This window comes from Vombatus ursinus, unplaced genomic scaffold, assembly GCF_900497805.2.
Source record: "Vombatus ursinus unplaced genomic scaffold, bare-nosed wombat genome assembly UNPS02014794.1, whole genome shotgun sequence".
In the NCBI taxonomy this organism is placed as follows: domain Eukaryota; kingdom Metazoa; phylum Chordata; class Mammalia; order Diprotodontia; family Vombatidae; genus Vombatus; species Vombatus ursinus.
In genome coordinates, this window is record NW_020954572.1 from 28483471 (window position 1) to 28506733 (window position 23263).

At 35.1% G+C, this 23263-nt stretch overlaps 1 protein-coding gene across 1 annotated transcript in view; it reads left to right on the forward strand.

Annotated features, from left to right (window-relative positions):
• AQR (aquarius intron-binding spliceosomal factor) overlaps nt 1-23263 on the forward strand; it is a 109409-nt gene that overhangs the window by 13818 nt on the left and 72328 nt on the right. The window contains exons 4-12 of the mRNA XM_027870100.1: nt 3416-3451; nt 7111-7231; nt 9005-9145; nt 9503-9571; nt 10664-10764; nt 15019-15095; nt 17509-17573; nt 18410-18526; nt 23070-23183. Of these exons, the coding sequence (XP_027725901.1) occupies nt 3416-3451; nt 7111-7231; nt 9005-9145; nt 9503-9571; nt 10664-10764; nt 15019-15095; nt 17509-17573; nt 18410-18526; nt 23070-23183 (841 nt within the window). The remainder of the gene's footprint in view (nt 1-3415; nt 3452-7110; nt 7232-9004; nt 9146-9502; nt 9572-10663; nt 10765-15018; nt 15096-17508; nt 17574-18409; nt 18527-23069; nt 23184-23263) is intronic.

Below are 23263 nucleotides of genomic sequence, written 5' to 3' on the forward strand. Positions count from 1 at the left end.
ATGTTTTGGGTTTTAAGCCTTTTTTCCCCAGCTCACTGCCCTTGTATTCTCAAATGGGAGATTTGATGAAAAGAGATTTTTTATTGTTGTACCAAAGAAGTTTATATAAATCAAAAGCTTGATTTTATTTCTTTTTAACACATAAATACTAATTGGCTTAGTTATTTACTTAGCAGACACTTTACTTTCGGAAGAGGAATTATGGAGCACAAAGGGATTGAATTAGAAAGAAGGTTACCAAAGGGCAGCATTACCCTTTTTGGATATCCTGTACCTTCCCCCACCTTGAACACTGCTCTTTTCTTCCCCCTTATCCTGATCTACTACTGGGTATCAGCAGACAGAACCTATTCAGTAACCATGGCATCATCCTACATTTTGTTGGACCAGAGATCATTGTAGAGAAACATAGAGACGAATTCAAGGGGATTGCCACAAGACTTCTTTGGACGTGCCCTCCCCTAAAACCCTGCTGCTGCAAAGACCACGATGGGGAGCCAGAAGGCAGAGTCTCTGGACTACTATAGGATGCTTTTGTACCCTTTCTGCCCTATCTCAAACCCTGCCTGCCCTGATCCCAATTTGATTTCCCCTTCCAAACTGCATAGTAAGGAGTTTTGCCATCAGCTTTGTTGTACCCAAAGGGTGGCTGGGCCTTTCCATCAATCCTGTGGCTGAACATTCCTCTCATATGTTTTACATCCAACAACTAGAATGTGAGCTCTTGTCTGGCTTTCAATTTGTAGTCCTAGCCCTTTGCATAGTGTTTGGCACATGGTAAACACTTAATGAATACTTTTATATTTCATTCCTAGGCTGATTGAAATAGTACATTGTACCTCCTGCAGAACCAGTTTTTTTTCATAGTCCAAGGAGAAGGATATTAAAAGTTGTCCTGCATGCTTATAGACTTAATATGGCAGATACCTGAATGCTGTGGTGGAAGTTATGATTCCCTAATGTTTCCTGGTTGTATATTGATGGGAAATGATTTTTGACACCAGTATTGCTATAATGGCATTTGTTTTTCTCTGTCTTGTATGTTGATCATCATAGGACTAAAATGATAGCTATTTTAGGAATCATTTCTGCTTTATGGTTTTGGGAAAGAGTTGCCATTTTGATCCTGAGAGTAAGATTTTTCTTTGGAAAATAAGTCCTTTTCTCCCAATAAAATTTGGTTTAGAGATTCCTACTTATGTCCTTCTCAGGTTTCTCACCACTTCGATACAAAGTAGAAAACATTGAAAGGTGACCTGAAAAAGTAGTCATGAAATGGTGATAATCACATATTACTGTTTTGCATTTTGTAATTCCCCTCACTTCATATATTCTGAAGAAACAGATTTAGCTTAAAAACAAAGTATTTTAAAGGAAGGAATAAAGCCAATTATTTTAGCTCCATCCTCACTTTCTAAAGGTGTCAACTTAGATTCAATCTCATAGACACCCCTCTCTTTGATATTGTTGTAGGGAAATTCTGGGTTCTCATAGACCATTATAAACATGTAGAATCTTTTGTAAAAGTCTTTTGTAAACTTTTCTAGGCTAATTTCACATCAAAATAGACATTATTTACTATACAAACTTCTGAGAAGTGATTGCAAATTACAGGAATTAAGTGACTTAACAGCATAAAATATTTAGCTAGTCTAAGGGGAAAAGGGAATATGTCAGGGGAAGTTATAAAAAGTGATCAAGTAAGGAATTACTGTGTATTCCTAAATATAGTGTTCTGGATTAGAGAAAAGCAGATTTAATAATATGACATTATTTAGAATTAAGAAACTATGAAGAGTGAAGTTTTTTAGTCAGGTTCAGTAAAGAGTGACTCTACCCATTTTTACGAAAAAGAAAACTTTCACCTCTTCCCTGAAGCAGTGCATGCAAATGCTGCACTGAATTCTCTCTTCTTACAGCACTTGTTACTAAGGTTACACAATTTAGCCACTGGATAAATGTTGATGGATAATGAAATGAAGTGAAATGTCCATGTGAAACAACTAGAAATCCTGAATGTCATTTGATGTCATACCTGCTGAATGGCCTGCATAGCTTTGGAAGCTAGTCTCTTGTTTTCTCTTTAGGCTTTTACAAACTGAAAGCCTTCACTATTTCATGCTCAACAGAGCTCTATGACATAGATTGCTCAGAGAGACTATTTCAGAAATCAGTGGAATAGGATTTTGACAGGATAATGGTCTCTTGGGTATTATAAATTCATAATACCTACACATTTAATTTTCAAAATGGGAGACTGTGATCCAGTGGCAATGTTCTGGTCTGGCTGTTTTATTACCATTATACAAAATGATAAAAAATAAATTACTAGATATTTGAACTTGCTTTTGGAAAGGTACCTGAAGACCAACATCATCTTATCTATTTAAATAAAATAATTTTTTAAAATAAAGAACACCGTAATAAAGAGAAAAATGTGATGATCCCTCTGAATTTTTTGTTCCTTTTCCATCAGCACAATTGCATGTTTCCTTTGTGTTTTGTAGAGAGCACAAAGCTCAAGAAATAGCAAGAAACGGGAGAAAATCATCTAATTCTTTAAAAGTTGTCCCTGTAGCTTATGACCCTATGTGTGTATTACCTTGAAAAAAAGAAGGCAATTTGAACCCTTTGTTCTTGAAACCTTTTCTTTTTTTTATTTTGTTTTTGATTTATAACTTAATTATCAAGAAACACAGACATGTCAGTATATATATAAAGAATAAAAGGCTTATAGGAGAAATTGAACTTCTGTTATATACTGTTTGTTACATGTGTTACATTTTCTGGGAAGTAACAAAACACTTGTATTTGTTTATGTTCTCTTCTGCACTTTTTGTTTTCTTCTTTGCATTAAAGTTTTTATTGATGCTTTTTGTTATCTATCACTACCCACTAACCTTTCTCAGCCCCTTCCTGAATAGAAGATCTTCCTTGAAACAAATGTGTTGTCCAGCAAAACAAATGGATTTTAATCATACTTAGAGTGCATATCCCATGCTGCATCTTGAGTCCATTTCCTTTTGACTCTTCTTACATTCATTATCCATAGCTCTCTATGAAATCAGCCATCTCTTAAGCCACCTAAAGTTAACTTGTAACTAGATGATGTGAGTATTAATAAAGCTTTGTTACTGATGTGTATTTTTCCCCCATGTCTTTGATTTGCCATCAGCAAAATGGTAGTAGTTATATTGATGAATCATGTGTGTAGGGTGTATTGTAAAAATGCTTAGAAGTTTAATAAACTAGCCTTTGTAAATTTTATGGGCAAAATGCATATGAAAAATGATAATTCTATATAAAAATAAAGATCCAAAAACTAGGTGCAGTAATGACTTTGAAATATTGGTAGTAGAGCCATGGGAAAAAGTAATTTCTCACATTTAAAAAAATATACACTTTTGCCTTTTAGGTTTGCCATTCGGAAAATAATGCTTCTGGAATTTAGGTAAGTTAAAAAAAGTCTTAAAGTTGTTTTTACTAAGGGTAAAATAACTGATATACTTGTTCTTATACAATAATTGATTTTTTTCAAGGCTGAAGGTCCTATGAAGAATTTAAAATTGAAACGGGAAAGAATTTGAAAATACAGAAGGATCATAGTTTTGACATTGGTTATTTGGAATATATGGGTGCTCACCTCCACATGCTTAAGTAAAACCATCCTCAGTAAAACTTGAATTGTGAGCTCCTTTTTTTCTGGTAGCTATTAATGGATTATGTTGAATCTGGCATAATTTTTCCCTTGGTCTCCTACTGACCAATGGCCTATGTTTACAAGAACCTGTCAGTCGTGTAGTTTATGGCCATGGAACAGAATTTTTCTCTAAATAGGACTTAACTGGGCAATTTAGAGATTGAACATGCAACCTTTGATCACATTAATAGCATGTCCTTCATAAATAGTCTGAACAGAAAATTACATAGCATTTTAGGTCATAGAAATAGGTGTTCCACTTGGTAGCTGGAGTTTAGGAGTGTAGGATGAGTCTCTAGGGTCCAGGAAGTGGAGGCAAAGGTGTTCTGGTCAAGCAGGTATCAGATGTTAGCATGTCAGAAGTCAGGAGGACAGAGTAGATGGGCTACAGTAAACAGCCAGAAACCAGAACTTGTACAGAAAGGAAAACAGCTTCAGGGCTCTATTGACCAGGAAAGGCCTTGAGAAGTGTATTAGTCCAGATGAGACATCAGTCCAGGAATTTTTTGTACAGGCAGGGCCCGGGATTCAAGTGTAGTTGTCCTGAGGCTTACATGTATCACAGAGTCAGAGAGAAGGCACTCATGACAACAGGATCCATCTAGAAAAAGAGTAAATTTTATTAACCGAAGACTGCTTACTTGTTACTTGATCTCCTGCCTTGTCTTTACTTACTTATGTGAACCAAACCTGGAGTTATTTTCAGGTTAAATTTTTTTTAAAATTCCATTAAAAAACATTACAAAAAAAGCTTTTTCATATACGTACAACCAAAAAGGATTTTTCTGTGAAACTGTGACTTTCTTTCATATTGCTTTTTTTAAAAAAAAAGTATATAGTAAATTCTGTGTATTAACTTTCAAGACCATCTTGCTTGACTTTGTTTCCTTCCAAACTTATAAAAAATGTTTACATTGGCCTTTTTTGAGACATCCCTATTGCTAATCCCCCTCTCCTGTACCACCCTCCTTATTCTACACTGGGATAAAAAAAATAGGGAAAAAAAACCAAACAACCAAACTTTTGTAGCAAATAAGCAAAAAAAAATAAATCCAGACAGTGGCTATGTCCAAAAATGAGTGTCTCTGCACCTTATATCTATCACCTCTGTCAGGATGTTGGTAATATACTTCATTATAAGTCTTCTGGATTTGTGGTTAGTCATTGCCTTGATAAGAGTTCTTAAGTCTTTCAAAATCGTTTTTCTTTACACAGTTACTGTCCTTATGTTAAGTTCTGCTTACTTTGCTCTGCTTTTGTTTGTTACTACACAAAATTCTGGAAATCACCTGTTATCATTTCTTACAGCACAATAAAATTCCATTACATACATGTGTTCAGCCATTCCTCAGTTTAAGATGAATCCAAGATACTAGGTTTAATTATTTGCTTTTCTTTTTTTTTTCCCCCATTTTTAATCTCTCCTGAGGATCCTGAAATTCGCTTTGCTTGTGACTATTCTGTCTTCAGTATTGTCTTCCCTCAGTATGATACACCCACCCCTTTCCCTGTTTGTTTCCCTATTGAGTTTGATGTACTTCTCTTCTAGATTCAATGTGTGTGTAACTCTCCTTTGTCCGTATTAGATGGGTGGGAAGGTCATCTGATACTAACTCCCCCCTATCCCTTACCATGATTCTGTACTCTGCGCATTCATTCAGATTAAAATTTAAAGACAAAGAAGATAAAATATAAAAGTTTGTTGAAGATACAAACTTTTTTTTTCTTCTGGCTTTCTCACTTTGGTTTTCCTGTATAATGTTTTACCCTCTTTTTCCTGATTATTGATGGGCTTTTGTCTTTTAAAAAGTTGTCAAGTGCTTTACTTGGGAATGACATTCATGTTCCAGCAAAAGCTAGTAAATATAAAATTTAACTTTCTCAAGTTGCCATAATCTTTTTAATATTGTACATTCCTTGTATGGTACTGAATAATACAAGAAGTGTAATTTTGTCAACTTTTCATTTATATGGGGTGTAGTATATTTTTCTTTCTAGGGGTACAGCATATTTTTCTTTTTAGGGATACCCTATAGAGAGAAAGAGTTGCTTTGGTTGCTTCTTTGCTGCCCATGTTCTTTCTATTTGGTACAGAATTTTCATGGTTGCCACTGAAAGAGAAGAACCTAGGTCAAATACGTTCATAGTATCAAGGGAAGATACAGAAAAATACAATACATTTTGATAAGCACGGCTATCCAGAAATATGTAGAGACAAACTGCTCTATACACTTTAATGGCGCTTCACGGCACTGCTATTTTTCCTCAAAGCTTTGATTTTATTGGTATGGGTATTTCCTTCTTCAGTGTCTACCTTGGTTGCTTTTCTTCATGAGTTGCTATAGACTCCATTTCCTTGCCCCCCCCCATTAACTCTCTGGTGATTACCATCTCTGAACTTAGCCAGGCTGGTTTTTGGAAGAGTGGAATACAGTGTTTAGCTAGTCTCATACATGAAGTTACTGTAATTTGATAGGCCCTATCAGACCTTGCACTTAACTAATAGAGCCTTTGAGAACTCACAATTATTCCTTTGCCAAAAAGAGGTCTCAGAATTGGATTTTAGTCTTATAGATCTTTCTGATAATAACTTGCATATTTTTAGCCCTTAAAAGTTTACAAACTGTTATGCTTATAACACCTTTATGAGATAAGTCATTGCAAGTATTATTTTTCTTTATAGATGAGAAAATATAGCATAATAATAGATGTTCATAACAAACCATTAAGAAAGAATAAATTATGTTTAGTATCTTCTGTTTTTGATGTTAGAGAATTATGCTAAACATTTTAGAAAGAAAAGTTATTAAAACTAAACAAAATCTTTAGCTTAAAGGCATAACTCAATTTTCTACAGATATAACAGTGTGAAAGGTCTTTTTATCTGGAGACACTGGAGAGATGACATGTGACTATACTAATAATAGCTCCTCAAAAAATCTATTTGTGATAATCATAGCTGCAATTATTTGTTATACAGTCGAGGTATTGTGCTAGGCTCCTATGTCTCAGGTGTGCCTATCTGCCAAAATTCTCATAATATCAGCTAGTGCTCTCACAGCCTCTTTTGGTTAAGCATCCTTATTTTTATTCATTGGAGGAATCTGGATAAGGAGATCTTCTGTGGCCTGTTGGTCATGACAGTTAATGCGTGCCACTCTCCATTGGTGCCTTCCAGGATGAGCCTTCTGCTGTCTCATCTGCCTAATCCATATCTTCTGTGTATAAGTTTGCAGCAGCAACAGTGACCTAGATTAAAGGTAACTTTGTGAAGTGTTCTTAGATCATAAATATGGATTTTCAGAATGCTTTCAGGGAGACATGGATAATTATGCTTTTTTAGGTGAATGACACGTTACTGTGGGTGGTAGCAACTAATGAAATATTCTGTGCTTTTTCACTCTCCACAGCCAGTACCTTGAAAATTACCTGTGGATAAATTATTCCCCAGAGGTGTCCAGCAAGGCCTATTTAATGTCAATCTGCTGTATGGTGAATGAGAAGTTCAGAGAAAATGTCCCTGCATGGGAGGTAACATTTGAATTACTTGACTTACTTGAATTTGCCTTTGATCTAGGAGTTGTAGCTTCACACTGTGCCCACTTAAACTGTTGCAAAGTAGCAGAACTTTTAACTTTGACAATAAACAGTGCCTGTCTGCACAGTACCTGCCACAATGGCAAAGGTAACTCTGTCAGAGAAAGTGGCTATTTGAAAGGTTGCTTTTTTTGCTAGTTTTTTTTTTCTTTCAGCAGTCCTCACAGTAAAGCTGTTTCCTAAATTTAAAAAGGTGTGGTTATTCTGTGTTTGACACAAAAAATGACACAGATTGCAAAGCTTTTGATTCCAAGTGAATGCCAAGTACATTTTACAAATGCAACTAGATGTTTCTTGAAATGAGATGATAATTTCTTCTCTCTCAATTTCTTTTTTATCCCATCTGGGGAAATATATTTGTAACTTTAACATGAACAGAGTGGTGTTTGAGATAGTGTCATGGTCAAACTTCTGTGCCATAACTTTGGTTATCAAATTTTATCGTTGACCTGGAATAGTTTTCTTTTTCCAATGAACTTAAACTCCACACTAGTGCTTGCTTCTTAGAGCCCAAGGCATTGGAGATCCCAAACTTATTTCCTGTGAAAGTCACTAGATTTGGAAATGTATGAAATGACAAGAATATTTTCTCTAGGATACAGAGGAATCAACTCAAATGCCAGTTTCGCTGCTTTTAGATGTATGTATGTGTGTGAAAAAAGTATAGTAAAAAGAGGGAATAATTGTTTCTGAAGAGGTTTGCCTACATTTGCCCTAGAGTATTGCTGTCTAATTCTGAAAGAACTTTTTAGAGAGAGAAATTATCTTTTAATTCCTTAGAGGTAGCCAAGAAGTACTTAATTCTCGTGTAGAAATCCAGCAACCATTTGTAAAAATTAAGGTTCTGTGAACTGTTGTCTTCGAGGTTCATTAAGTGATTACAGATCTGGGACAGATTAGAGTCACTGAGTAGTTGGAAGGGTGGATATTTTGACCCATCAGTAACTATTTAATACCTTTATATTGGTATTTGTTAAGTACTTGGACCCTTAAAGAAATGTGAAGAATTAGATTGACTCAAAAGTACTTAATGAAGAATTTCAATGTAAATATTAATTTTTGTGATTCTTTGAATGAATGGAAGAGCATTTAAGTGTCTGTGCTGACACTAGGATTACAAATCCAAGCAAGCAAGATAGTCCTTGCTCTCAAGGAACATCCTAATGGAGAAAACAACACATACAGGGAATGGTGGCCAGGGAGGAGTGTTTTGGACAGGGAAAGCAGAGGGATAGTGATTGGAATCTTAGACAGTTGATTCAATGTCCTTTCTAGGAATTGCAGTGTCCTTTTGGTTATCATTCTTAAGAGTAAGGGTTAGAAAATGTTTGGGGTGGGTCCGGAAGAAGGTAAACATGCAGTGACATGAACTAAAGATGGCCTGGACGTGGTCTAGTCTAGTGGGTTTGGGACCAGGCAAGATAAGGTGAATACTTACCTTTCAGAAGTCCTGTGGCCCCAGGGTTTGATTTTTAAAATTGGGATAGTTTAGCTTTTAGCTTGGAAAGACAACTCTAAGATAATTATGGGCAAAGGTGATAGAAAATAAACTAAAAGAATGAATTGTATCAACCTTTTCCTCTAGGTATGTTTCTCTAACAAATATCTTATATCTGTATATACTCTCATACCTACTTGTATTTCTAGAAGATAAAGCATAGTTTTGAATAAACTAACTCAAAATGGATTTATTCTTTTATTTTTTAGATATTTAAGAAGAAGCCAGAACACTTTCCTTTCTTTTTTAAGTGCATCTTGGAATCAGTACTTGTTGAAAATGAAAATGAATTTTCTCTGCAGGAACAGACAATCCTATTACTCTTCCTTGATCATTGCTTCAATAGCTTGGTAATTTTAACTTTATTTAGGGGTTTCCCCCAAAGCTTTCTCTCCTTTATGATAAAGTTGAGAGAAAATGAAAAGCATAGCAAGTTGTCTTGTGGTAACAGAGGACCAGGAAAATCTGTAGTTAATACCAAAACCACGTTTAGAATTTCATTCTCCTCAACCAAAACATTTTGTTAAACCCTGCAAAAATAGGTAGATTTGAGTTTCATCTTTCCTTTTTCCTTAGAAATTTTATTATACTGTTTCTCTGAACTTTAGTTTATTGATGTTTTCCCTTAACGGTAAGTATGCAAATTTAAGGGGAAAATTTGCTTTTCTCATATTTTTATAAACTTATTTTCTTGATACCTTGCATAGGAAGTGGATCTGATCCGGAGTCAAGTACAACAGCTTATTTCTCTGCCGATGTGGTTGGGTCTGCAGCCTGTGAGTAGTAATGCCATTTCCAAGACATAGATATGCATGCTTCATAACTGGTCTTTGTGTTGTCTAGATATAAAATTTCTTGGTAATAATAACAATAACAGCTAGCACTTATATAGCACTTTAAAGTTTGCAAAGCACTATACATATATTATGTCACTTAATCTTTGGGGGCTGTTATTATCCCCATATTACAGAGATACAAACTGGATCAGAGAGATGTTAAGTGACTTATTTAAGGACACATAGCTAGTAAGTCTCTGATGTGAGATTTGAGCTAAGGTCCTCCTGATTCCAAGTCCTGAATACTTAGCCACTGAGCCAACTAGGTAAAAGTTCTTGCACTCCTTAGAAGCTATCTCTCAATTAGTATAATTTTCTTTTTTTTTTTTTTTCTGTTTCTTCAAAGCATTAACTTAGTATTGATATTGACTTAGAATTTTTAAATACTATAGCATAATTTTTGCTTTATACATTGAGGTAAAGTTATACTCTCTACTGAAGCTTAGATGATCGTTATATAAATATAAAACATTATCATAGTCCCACTCAGGGCATTAGACTAATTTCAAACTTAAATCTTTATGTTTACCTCAGTTGGACTGTGCAAAACAGCTTTTAAAATAAGTGCATCATATTTAGCTTAAAGGATTCTTTTTGTCATACTGTTACTTGAATATTTCCTAAAGAATAAAAACATGAACAAGATTTTCCATTTCTTTTCTTTTTCTGACAGCTTTACCTATAAAACAGTACGCTTCTGCATAATGTGTTGTATCCATTTTATTCCTAGAATAATTTAAGTTTTTTTACATAATTTTCTAGATATACGTTGTACTAAATTCAAATTTAGAAACAAGAACTATATTTAATTTAGAATTTTTATTAGAAAAGGTAATTTCATAGCAAAGAAATATATTCTTAGTGTCATAATAAAGAATTGGAGGGTAATATAAGGAGCGTTGCTTTCAGGGTATTCCCAGGTTTTACTAAGAGTGACTTGCCTCTAATAGGTAAATATGAGAAATGAATTACATGTTGGCTTGTGCTTCTGCAATTTAATGTCACCAATGACTACATTCCACCTTCTTTCAGGCACGTTTGGAATTAGAATTGAAAAAGACACCCAAGCTTAGAAAATTCTGGAACTTGATAAAAAAAAATGATGAAAAAATGGATCCAAAGGCACGAGAACAGTATGTAGTGAAACTTTTATTCTTTGTTACTTGACTTTTCAAAATTCTGAATTTCTTGTGGGCATTGACTGTGCCTGCCATTTGCTTGCTGGTATGCTAGATATTATATAAAATGCAGGTATATGCTAAATAGGTGATTTAAAATTTTTTTTATTCTCTTGGGGGAAATAGTGTTCAGATTGTCATTGATGTCTTTAGGTCATTGTTTGGAGTAGAAACCAGTAATTCTTTGCTTTTTCTCCCTTCCTGCTTTACCACTGATAAGTTTGTACATCAGTAAGCAACACTTCCTAATGATGTTGCCCTAAACTTACCCTGTTCTAACAGTGGTTGTTCCAAATTTCCTTATCTTTTAATTGAATCCTTCTCTGTGGGTATATTTGTTTGACTTTGTGGAGAAGATGGAGGGCATGAAGTATGATCTCTGTGATCCTCCATCCTTTCCAATTCAGAATGTTTTTGTAGCCACACTACTCATCACCTTAGAAATGATGATCTTTACTCATTCTTCTTTTTTGTTCCAGAGAGGTGCCTTTACTTGTTTCTAAGCTTAATCTCTTTGAGTCCTTGATCATAATCCCTTCCACTTTTTTTGTTTCATCAATTATCCTTTCTCTATTTTTTTTCACATCATCAGTCTCCTTACTGACTTCTTTTCTTCCTTCTATAATTACAGTCAGATCTTCTTTTTTGAAGAGAAAGAAAAAGAATCTATCATCTTGCAGCTATTTTTCCTCCTCCTATCCTCTTCCCCCCACAAAAAAATCTGTTTGAATTGCCTCCATGTCTTTGCCTTCAACTTACTCCTTAACCCCTGACAATTTGGATTTTGTCCTTTTCATTCTAAGGCCACTAATAACTTCCTAACTGACATATCCTGTGACTTCATTTTCCTTTTCTATGGCATTCATCACTGACTACTCCCTTCCTCTTGAAATGTTCTCCTCTGTACTTCTGTGAAGCTATTCTTTCTTGATTTTTTTCTTTTTCTTATCTTTCAGGCTATTTTCCCTCTGTCTTTCCTAGTTGTGTTTCCTTTTTATTACTTGTAAATATGTGCATACAGTGAGATTTGATTATAAGGAAAGTTGAACACCACAGAATCCATGCTTTTGAATTATGGTACTGGAGAAGACTTTTGAGATTCCTTTGGACAGCAAGGAGATCAAATCAGTCAATAACTTAAAGAATTAATTCAGACCATTCAGTGGAAGGTCAAATACTGAAACTGAAGCTTAAATACTTTGGCCACATGATGAGATGACAGAACTCATTGGAAAAGACTCTGATGTTGGGAAAAATTGAATACAAAGAGAAAAGGGGATGGCAGAGGATGAGATGATAAAATGGTTTGTCATGGAATCAATGAACATGAGCGTGGACAGGCTTTGGAAGATAGTGGAGGATAAAAGGCCCTGGTATACTATGGGATATCCATGGGGTGACAAAGAATTGGGCACGACTGCATGCCTAAACACCAACAAAAAGAGAGATTGAATTATCTTCTCTCATGACTTTGATTACAAAAGACTTTCAGATTTATTGAGTTTCAGATTTATATTTCTAGCTATGAGTCTACCTAAATTTTAATCCTGTACCTGCAGTTACTTTTTGGGCATATGCAACTGGATCACTTTGTTTTCAAAACCGGTTTCATCATCTTTTTCCCAACACAAGCACCTTTCTAGAATTCTTTGTTTCTGCCAATTGTGCCATCATTCTACTAATCATTCTTAGCTCTTCCTCTCTTCTCATGTTCTTTAAATGTCCTTCCAATCTATTCCATCTTATTTATCCCTGCTCTTACCCAAGTCCAAGTTGTGTTATAAAATCCATGCTTCCGTTGTTTTTCCTTCCTTTAACTCATCTTACACACTAATGCCAGATTTTTTCCCCAATTAATCATTTCTCTTCCAATGTTAGCTGAAATGGTTTTGTTTTTGCAAAAACTTTTTAATTATATGTAATCAAAATTGTCTGTTTTAATTTTCTGCCACTCTTTCTATTCCTTGTTTGGTCATGAACTCTTCCCTGATCCACAAATCTCAAAGGGAAGGTCATTCTTTTTCTGCTAATTTGTTTATCCTTTTTATCTGTCATATATCCACTTGTATCTTTTCTTGGTATATGGTATGAAGTGGTGTTCTAAAGCTAATGTTTAAAAAAAACCTTTTTTTCAATTACCAAAATTTTTTTTTTCTTTCTTTCTCTTTCCTTTTCCTCTGAAAAGAAAATATAATAAATTCCTTGTAACATGTAAGTATAGTCAAATGAAACAAGTTCTTACACTGGTCATGTCTAAAAAATGCAAGTCATATTTTGCATATTAATCCATCACTTTTCTGCCATGAGGTGGGTAACAGTCTTCATGATTCTCTGTAATTTTTTTTTTTTTTTTTTTGACACCGAGCCTTCCTTTCTCACCCCGCTGAAAGTGCAATCACCAATCACGGGCCTGATCAGTCTTACTACTGGTCCACACAAAAACTTTGACCTACTCCATTTCTGACCAGGATCAGTTTACCCCTTCTTAGATAACTTTGCGGCCCCTGTGCTCGAAGGGCTATATTGGTACCAGAGTTAGTGTGAATATCCAATTGACTTTAGCCCAGTTGCAGCTTAGAACTCTCAAGCTCAAGTGATCCACTATCTTCAGCTCCCCTAGTAATAGGAATTGTAGGTGTGCCTCACCACAATTGACCTCGAATCATGTTTGATTACAATTTCAGAATTGTTTGTCTTTTACAATATTGATGTTAATCTCCTGGTTCTGGTTCTGTTCATTTCATTCTATATCAATTCAAACAAATCTCCAATTTTTTTGAAACAATTTCTTCATTTCCTGGTTGTTGTTTTTTTAATTTGTTTGTTTTTGCTAGGCAATGGGGTTAAGTGACTTGGTCAGGGTTACACAGCTAGTAAGTGCCAAGTGTCTGGTCTGAGATTGGATTTGAACTCGGGTCCTCCTGACTTCAGGGCCAGTGCTCTATCCACTGTGCCACCTTGCTGCCCCCTCTTCATTTCTTATAGAACAGTAATATCCCTTTATATTCATGTACCGTTATTTGTCTCGCCATTTCCCAATTGATGGACATCCCCTTAATTTCTAGTTCTTTAATACCCCAAAAAGGGATACTACAAATATTTTTGTACACATATCTTTCCTTTTTTCTTTCATGTCTTTGGGGGTATGAACCTAGTGGCAGTATCATTGAATCAGGGGGCATGCACATTTTAGTAACCTTTTAGGCATAGTTCCAAATTACTTTCCAGAATGGCTGAATCAATTTTAACATTTGTCATTCTTTTTTTTTTTTTGGTCAGCTTTGCCAACACAGTAAGTGTGAGACTTTACTCTAGGTGCCTTTAAGATGTCAGATGACTAATTTATTTGTATTTGATGAATAAATATACGAACTAACAAATATACGAATTAAGATGATTCGGGGAAGTCCCTTCTCATCCTGTATCTATTACTTGGAAGTGAAAAATCTTTAGCGGCAATCGGAAGATTATAGATTTAGACCTAGAAGAGACCTTAGAGGTTATCCAGTCCAACTTCCTCATTTTGGAGATGAGGAAACTGAGGCCCCAAAAAGGTTAATTGGCTTGCCCAAAGTCACATAGTTAGCAGAACCAGAATTTGAACATAGGTCCTTTGACTTCAAATCCAGAGCTCTTTTTACCACGACATATTTTCTTTTATTTTTTTTTTAATTGATTCTGTAAGGTAGATAATAGAGTTTTCTCACATTTTTAATTCATTGCTTTGATACACTGTACAAATTAGGAATTCAAAAGAATGGAGTAAAACTTGAGATATTCCTAGTTTCAGAAAGAGAGTCAGTCAGGCATTACACATTTATTAAGTACCTACTGTGTACTAGGCTCTGTGCTAAGTTCTGCAAATACAAATAAACATACAAGACAGCCCATGCTCTCAAGGTGCTCACAGTCTAGTAGAGATAACATGCAAATATGTGTGTACAAATAAGCTTTATAAAGATTAAACAGGAAATAAGAAAGAGAAGGCACTAGAATTAAGAGGGATTGGGAAAGTCTTCCTATCAAATGTTGAGCTTTATCTGGCCTTCAAAGGAAGAAGCCAAGAGCCAGAGATGACAAGGGAAAGAATTCTAGGCATGGGAGCTATAATAATAAAATATAGTAACAGTAATCATGTTTCAGTTTTTAAAAATTTTATTTTTGAGTGTCTTTTAATATACCTATATATCAAATGTTTGTGATTTTTAGGGCCTATAAAGAGCGAAGATTCCTTTCAGAGCTCATCCAGAGGTTCATATCTGTGCTGAAATCAATTCCACTTTCTGGTAATTATTTTGTTTTATTTAGCTTGTTTCTGAAGTTGTTGTCCGTTTGATTTTATCAAATTAGATGGGGTTTTGAAATTAGCTTTCAGATCTACTTTTTGGATAATTTATAATTTCAAGTGTCAGAAACATGCAAGTTGTGAATATCTTGAAGCATTATTGCATATCTAAATATAAAAAAAGAGCAAGAGCTTTACCCAGTTATTCATAGTAGGCACTCTATGGGCAAGAGTAGAACTATTTTTGAGAAATGACCTTGTGGCACGCTATCCTTTGAGATAGAGAAAGGAGTTTGGGAATGGATTCCTCTCTTCCCAAACCTCACTTTCTGAAGAAATAATAAATTAATGGTTCTGGGAGCATCATAAACCTTAGTCAGAGTGGCACGTTACTGTAGTTAAATATTGAAATCTCTGTTATCCTACCCATTATTTGTGGGATCTTTAAGTTTATGCATTTTAATAAATGAAGAGAGCATCATTTTATCTGAAAGACCTTAAATTCCCTAAGCCACCAAGACCAATTGCAGCATGTGACATTGGAGATACATGCTATGGAGTTTCCTCATGTAGATGAGTTAAGTGACTTGTCCAGGGTCACACTGAAAGTATTAGCAGTAAAATTTGTACCCGGCCAGTAACCTTGTACTTTTTTCCCTCTACCAGGCTACCACTAATCTTTTTTTTTTTTCTTTTTCTGTCTTTCTTCCTCTGTCTCTACCTGGGAAACTACCGTTGAAGTAATTCCCTCTTCTCAGTGCCAATCAACATCTGTTGACCTAGAGTCTCAGTGTTACCTGGAGCACTGAGAGATTGAACATAGGTCTCCTGACTCTTATTAACTACACCTCTCTGATGAGCTTTATTGGTTATTAAATAAAACTACATGGGAAAAATTGGTAGTTGGAGATTCTTGGCAAGGGGGTATAGATTTTTTTGGGTTATCTTTAGTGTTAAATCAGTAGTCAATATCTAGTAGTTGTTTAATCATCCTAGTCTGACTTGAGATCAGTAGAAAGGAAATATGCCATACGTTTTTTGTATTGAATTTAAAGAAGAATAGTATTAATAGTGACATTTTCAACTCTAAAGAATAATTTTTTGGTGTTATTATATTACAAATAACTGAATGTTCAGTCAGTCAGCAGTTATTTAATACCTAATATGTACTGTGCTAGATGATGGGAATAAAAATGCAATCTCTGTTTATGTTCTTTAAAACTCTTGGCCAAGCAGTCTTAGGTAAGAAAGAAGTTAGAAGGATTAAGGCTTTGTTTTCTGGAGCACATAATAGCAATGTGGAGTATGCTTAAGATTAACTGTTCTCTATCTAAAGATTTAAGTATGTGAACTACCTGGAAACTAAAATTTTACATTGTAGGTAACTGGAAAAAAGTGATGGCCTGTAGAAATTTTCAGCAGTCCAAGACATAAACACAACCATTAGCAGTTGGAACTGTCTTCTCTTACCCTTCAGCTATAACTCATTCTTCCATTTGCTCTTGATGTAACTAATTTACTCTGGTGAGGAAAAGCCAAAAAAGAAAAGAAATAATAATTAGAGTAAAAGAAATAATAATTAGTTTTTATTACTTGTCTTTAATGCCTGCTGCTTGAGATCCTTTAGATGTAAATGTTTTTTAAGTGCCATGCGTATGAATAAATGTTAATTGGCAAGGTTGCACATGAATTTTATGTATCCTATTTTCTCATATGAAATTTTCAGATCAAAGTTTGTGAAACTGTAGAATAATAAGTTAATCTGCATTTTCAGATTGTGGTTCCTCAGGAAAAAAAATTCACTATTAGGAAATTTTAAATGATTTCCCCTTTATTGGACAAAACTTTTGACAGAATGATATTAGCTGGCAAAATAGTTTTTCTAAATTATTTTCTGGCATTTCGTACTTTTGCCCTTAAAGGATATCAAAAAAATAATTATTTAAAAACAAGAAGACTACTTAAACAAGTACTTTGGGGAAGAAGAATATGAAGAGTGTAAAACTGAATAAGAGTTTACAAAAATCATTTCTTTAATGAAGGAAATGTAAATAATGATTGTGTGGAATTGTTTTTATATTTTTCATTTCCTCCTCAAGTCTCTAAGCCCTCTCCAAGTGGTACTTGTAGATGAGGGGAAAAAAGAGGATTCAAGAAATTAAAAAGCAGGTTATGTTACAGATTACATGTATGCATGAAAATACATGTAAGGGTAAGAAAAAGATCTCTTTTATGTGAGGTTCGTGGTGAGATCCGTAACTTGACTCTTAATCACAGTTGGAACAACCTTCTAAACACCCCCCATCCCCCATCTGAAAGGTTATCCACATATTGAGATCTCAAAGGCTGTAAATTTCATAGCTGAATATGAATGATGGCAGAATAAAGTAAAAGTAGTGGTTTTTTTCTTCTAGAAACCCTCACTATGGACAAAGTGCATTACTGTGAGCGATTTATTGAGCTGGTGGTTGATCTAGAGGTAAGTCTAAGGTGATCTCTCTAAGAATGAGGCAGAAGCCTAATTGTACCTGTGTTTCTATTTAATTACTTCATCTTCACTCTGCGCTGTCATTAATGTCTCCAGAATGGAAAAAAAACCCAAATTATCAAAATTGGTGTAACAAGTACTCAGTCCTCAAGCTCAGATGATGTCGATACCTGTATCTATGCCTGTGCCTGTACTTAAAGATGCATATCTATATCGAGCCTATATCTGTTTTTATATATAAATGGCTATAGATAATAGCTCATTCACACATGGCTGCTTTTTACAGAAAAGTGCATGATAAATATAGTCATTAAAATGGTTGCTGCTAAGGAATTTATTTTCTGCCAGAGTTGTCTAACAAAACATAAGAATAATAAGTATTTCAAAAATTCTTCGTGTAGTCATTAATAATGGCTTATGAAGTTAATTTGTTTCTCATGATAGTGATAAGATACATTGTTATGAACAACACTTATTAAGTAACACTGGAATTCTACTTTTGTTGTTGTTGTTCAGCAGTTTTTTCAATCCAGTCATGTCTGACTCTTCCTGACCTCTTTGAGGTTTTCTTGGCAGAGATACTGTAGTGGTTTGCCATTTCCTTCTCCTGCTCATTTTACAGATGAGGAAACTGACGCAAACAGGGCTAAGTGAGTTGCCCAGGGTCACACAGCTTGTAAAGAGTCTGAGGCTGGATTTGAACTCAGAAAGATGAGTCTTCCTGACTCCAGGCCTGGTTCTCTATCCACTGTGCAGTTGAGCTGCCCCAGAATTCTACTTTAGTTATGGAAAATGTGCAAACTTGGTTTCTGTGGTATTTATTCTAGGCCTTGCTCCCTACACGGCGCTGGTTTAACACAGTGTTAGATGACTCCCATCTTGTGGTTCATTGTTACCTGTCCAATCTTGTTCGTAGAGAAGGTGATGGTCATCTTTTTTCCCAGGTGAGCTGTGATGTACTTGAACATAAATGTATTTATTAATAATAATAATTACCATTATTATTATTGAGGATTCCTTTATTTTTAAATGTTTGAATTTTGGTTCATTTTGATGTCTTGTACAGCCTTCCACAAAAGGTTTATCCAGTGCCTCACTGGTATGTGGAAGGGAATTATGGGTTCTTGGAGGCTGTCCCAGTGAAGTACAAGCCTTGGCAAGTGGTAGATATTGGAAGGCTATGAATGCCATCTTGGTAACACTGACTTCATTCCAAAGATTAGAGTAGCCCAGTATGGAGAAGTCTGTCACCATCAGGTTGTAACTTCATTATGAATATTTGCTTATGACAACCGATGAAACAGAGAAAAGGACAAAATGAGCTTCATTTTGAGCTATGTGCTCCTCTTCCACTTCTGCAATAATAGTGGCAGGAAAATGGACAAAAGGTGCTAAGAGTCAAAATTTCTAGAATGTCTATAAACCTGAATTAAACTTCTTTAAACATTAGATCTTTATCCATTGACCAGTGAATTGACAAACCAATGGAAGAACTGAATCATTTCAATATTTACATTCTCACTTTAAGTGAAATCAAAATATTAAGAAGTTACAGCTAAATGAGTCTTCCTTGGAAAGGCAAATACAGAAGTCAGTTTTATCATATGCCCCGAAGCCACAAGATACATAAAACATTTTTTTAAAAAACCCATGAAACTTCAGCATAATCAAAAAAAAAAAAAACCAAAAAAAAACTACTACAAAAATAATTGTAGTTTATGCATTGGCATTTGTTATAGAGTGAGGAGGTGGAGAAATTCTATGAACTTCTCCAATAATTTAGATGTAACTAGCTTATACTTTAATGCTAAGCTTCAGTGCAAAGGTGGGTATAGATCAGGGTAGTCAAAGATGTATTGGAAAATATGCGTTTGTGTCAAAAAAGAAAAGAGGCTAAAAGCTATGGACTATATAATCCTCATCCATGTATATCATAAATACTTCAAGAAGAGAATAAGATTGAAATGGGTATGAGGGGTCCAGAATAACATCATAAAAATGAAATTGTCTCAACTGAAAGAAAGGGACCAGTTTTGTATAAATAATTTCTGAATCAGATCCCTAACTTATTAGAGCAGACATCAAAATCAACACTAAATTAGGAGCAAGAATAAAAATGAGAAGATAATAGTGGGGAAACAAAATAGCTTTGATTTGACCTAATTAACTTAGAAATGCCCAAAACTGGGAAATGGATAAAGGAACAGTCACTGTTAGTGCCAACACAATTGTCATTATTAAACTATTTCCAGCTGAGATTTAACCAGTATAAATCAGTTTCCTGGATGAGAACAAAAGAACCTCCTACAAAGACTACCTCAGGTGGTGTACACACACTTAACTTATCAGGGAGGTTATAGCAGTCATTGGCAAAACAGGTTTAGAGTATAAACTAATTTGCAAAACATTTTGGAGAAGGATGGTTTAAACTGTGACCAGATTATTGTCTCACAAAACAGTGAGAAGTGATAGAGGGGAAAATGAAATTCCTGGAAGCTTGTTTGGCACCTTAATAAAAAAAATAGCTCAAGTTTGTATAATAGCTTAAAGTTTGCTGAGCACTTTACATACATATTCTCATTTGATCCTCATGTTGCTATATCCCCATTTTACAGGTGAGGAAACAGGTTGAGGGAGGTTGAGTACTTTTGTAGAGTCACATAACTGATAAACATTTGAGGCAAGATTTGAACTCACATATTCTTGACTGCAAGTCCAATACCTTGTCTACTACTCTGTGCTGTCTTTCTAAGAATATTTAGGCATAAACCTGGGAGAAAGACAAATTGGAAAAGAGCTATACATTTCTTTAATTGGTTTTTTCTTAATCAAGGGTGGGGTTGTGTATCAAGATACCTCAAAGATGAGAAGAATCTGAATACTTGGGGAAAAACAAATTACTACCAAAAAAGGTAGTAAACAAAAAAACAAGTTAAAAAAAAGACATCTGTAATTGTCTGTCTATATGTCTCCTTTCCTATCTGCAAGGAAATTTTTTTTTTCCAGGCAGTTGGGGTTAAGTGACTTGCCCAGGGTCACACAGCTAGTTAGTGTCTAATGTTTGGTCTGAGGCCGGATTTGAACTCAGGTCCTTCTGACTTCAGGGCCGGTGCTCTATCCACTGCACCACCTCACTGCCCCTGCAAAGAATTTTTATGAGAATGTTCTGCACATGTTTCCAGAGCATCTTCAATGAAAAATATGAGAACGGAAGGGATAGGCTTTCTCAAAATATATTCTCTAGCAGATCATATTTTTCACGTCACATTTGACTCAGTGGTGCAGAGAGTACAAAATCTCATTATGCTTATTGTTTATTAAAATTATAAAAAAAGTCCTTCAAAGGTTTGATAGTGGTGATGCTTCTGTTCCTTTACAGAAGGCTGTGTCCTCTACCTAGAATTCTCAATCCACTTACCTTTGCCTTGTGGAATCCCTAGTTCCCTTTAGGGCTTATTTCAAATGTCGCTTCCTACAAGAGGCCTTTCCTGAATCATCTCTCCAGTGGGATAAATGTTTTACTCATCTCTTTGAGGACTAGGATTGTTTTGTTTTTGTCTTTGTACCCCTAGCTTCTAGCACTGTGCTTGACTCATAGAAGGTGCTTATAAATGCTTGCTGAATCAAATCAGAATTATGGGTCATCCAAAGAGCAATGCAAACGTATACATACGTAAAGCAAGTTACAATATTTCATACAGAAGTCATATGTCCAGAAAAAGGAGGTAGGCTGGTCGTGTACTGAGAGCAAGGAATAAAGATGAATAGCTGGCATGCTGCCTTGTTACCCTTGTAATATAAAGAGACTTAACAGGAAGGATATCAGCATACAAAGTAGCCCCCTAGCAGAGGATTATGGGAGGACATAGATAACAGTTAGAGTGATAAAATGTCCTGCTCCATTGGAGGGAGTACACAAATCATAGATCATAGGTCCATTGAAGTATTGAAATATTTGTCTTATTGGTATACTTCTGAGTTTTATTTTAAATTAAATTAAAAATTTCCTTTGCCATGCAGAATAGATACCCTCCTTGCAAGTTGACTCTAACAACAATAACAATAGCTAACGTTTACATTGTGCTTACTAAGTACCAAATACTGTGCTAAGTGCTTTATCATGATTGTCTCATTTGCTTCTCACAAAAACCCTGAGAAGTAGGTGCTGTTATTATTCTTCTTTTACAGGTGAGGAAATTGAGGCAAACCAGAGATTAAGTCACCTACCTAGGGTGATGCTGGCAAATGTCAGTGAGGCCAGATTTGAACTCAGGTCTTCCTAACTCCAAGCCTAGCACCACCCACTATGCCACCTCTCTTCCCCTGTAGAGTGAATATCTGCAAATTGCATGGGGTTTTCCTATTAATCTACATTCTAATTTTGGATCTTTGTTCCCATCCCTCATTTAATTACAGTGCGACAGGAGAATAGCAGAAGAGACAGTGAATAATGATTTCAAATGATCTCTGCCATATCCTTCTGTTACCACTGTTTTGGTAATGAAGTTACCTGGGAACATTGATATACATCCCTAGAACAGAAGGAAAAGTGTTAAAATTTACCACCTGACGTTCTTGTGTTTTTTTAATATAAGAATAGAAGGTTATATCAACATAAATTCTTCCCATCTTATGGTATTGATATGGGAACAAATGGACACTAATGTGAGTCTTCTGGAAACATAAATCTAATTCATTCCCAACTTTTCTGATTTTGAGAAGACATTTTTCCCTAGTTTAAATTGCCATATGATAATCTGCTACAGACTTATGACCTGCCATACTGTACAGCTAAATAACAGCTCCATTTTGGACCTACTATGTGTCATCATTCCCTAGTACAACTCTTGTGTTGTGTCCATCAGTGAAACTGGAGAGGAATGTCTCATTGATCCACAGCAATTAGTCAGGCTTCACTGTATATAGTCAGTGGCCTGAGGAATGAACCACATAGAATCTAAGATAATGTCCATTCCCTGCTAGGCCACTGATAATGTAGCACTTTAAGCTTCACCAAGTAGGAGCGAAGTGGGAGAGACATTTCTATTTGGACATCTCATAACCATCAGTCAGCAAGTCCTTTTGTAGTTCTGGTCAGAGTAAGTGGACTCAATTCTGGTCAGAGTAAACTTTATTTCATTGAGATTTAGAACTGTTTGGTTTCAAGAATTTTAATGTCTCAATTTTATTATTCTAGTTTTAGAATTCTTACATGGAGAATTGAACATGCAGATTAAATGGACCATTGACAGTGCTTTCATTCACTTGTTTTTAAAACTGGTCACAAGCTACTTTTCAATCTGGAACATGTTTTAGTTTTATTTTCGGATTTTGATTTCAGTAGATTTCTTCAAAATATAGGTACTCCCTGAGGCTATATATAGACTTTGTGTTGGGAAATGCTGTTCACAGAAGGCACAATGTTGGTTTTTGCTTTTGCCATATGTTCTGATCACACAGTTCATTAATTCAAATGTATCATTTCAGCTTTTAGATGTGCTTAAATTCTACACTGGCTTTGAAATTAATGACCAAACTGGGAATGCCTTGACAGAAAATGAGATGACAACAATTCACTATGATAGAATTACTTCCTTACAGGTAATTTTAGCACATTATTTTAACACATTTAGCTCAATGTGCATATGCCATAGATAGTTAAGCTTGGGTGATACCACACC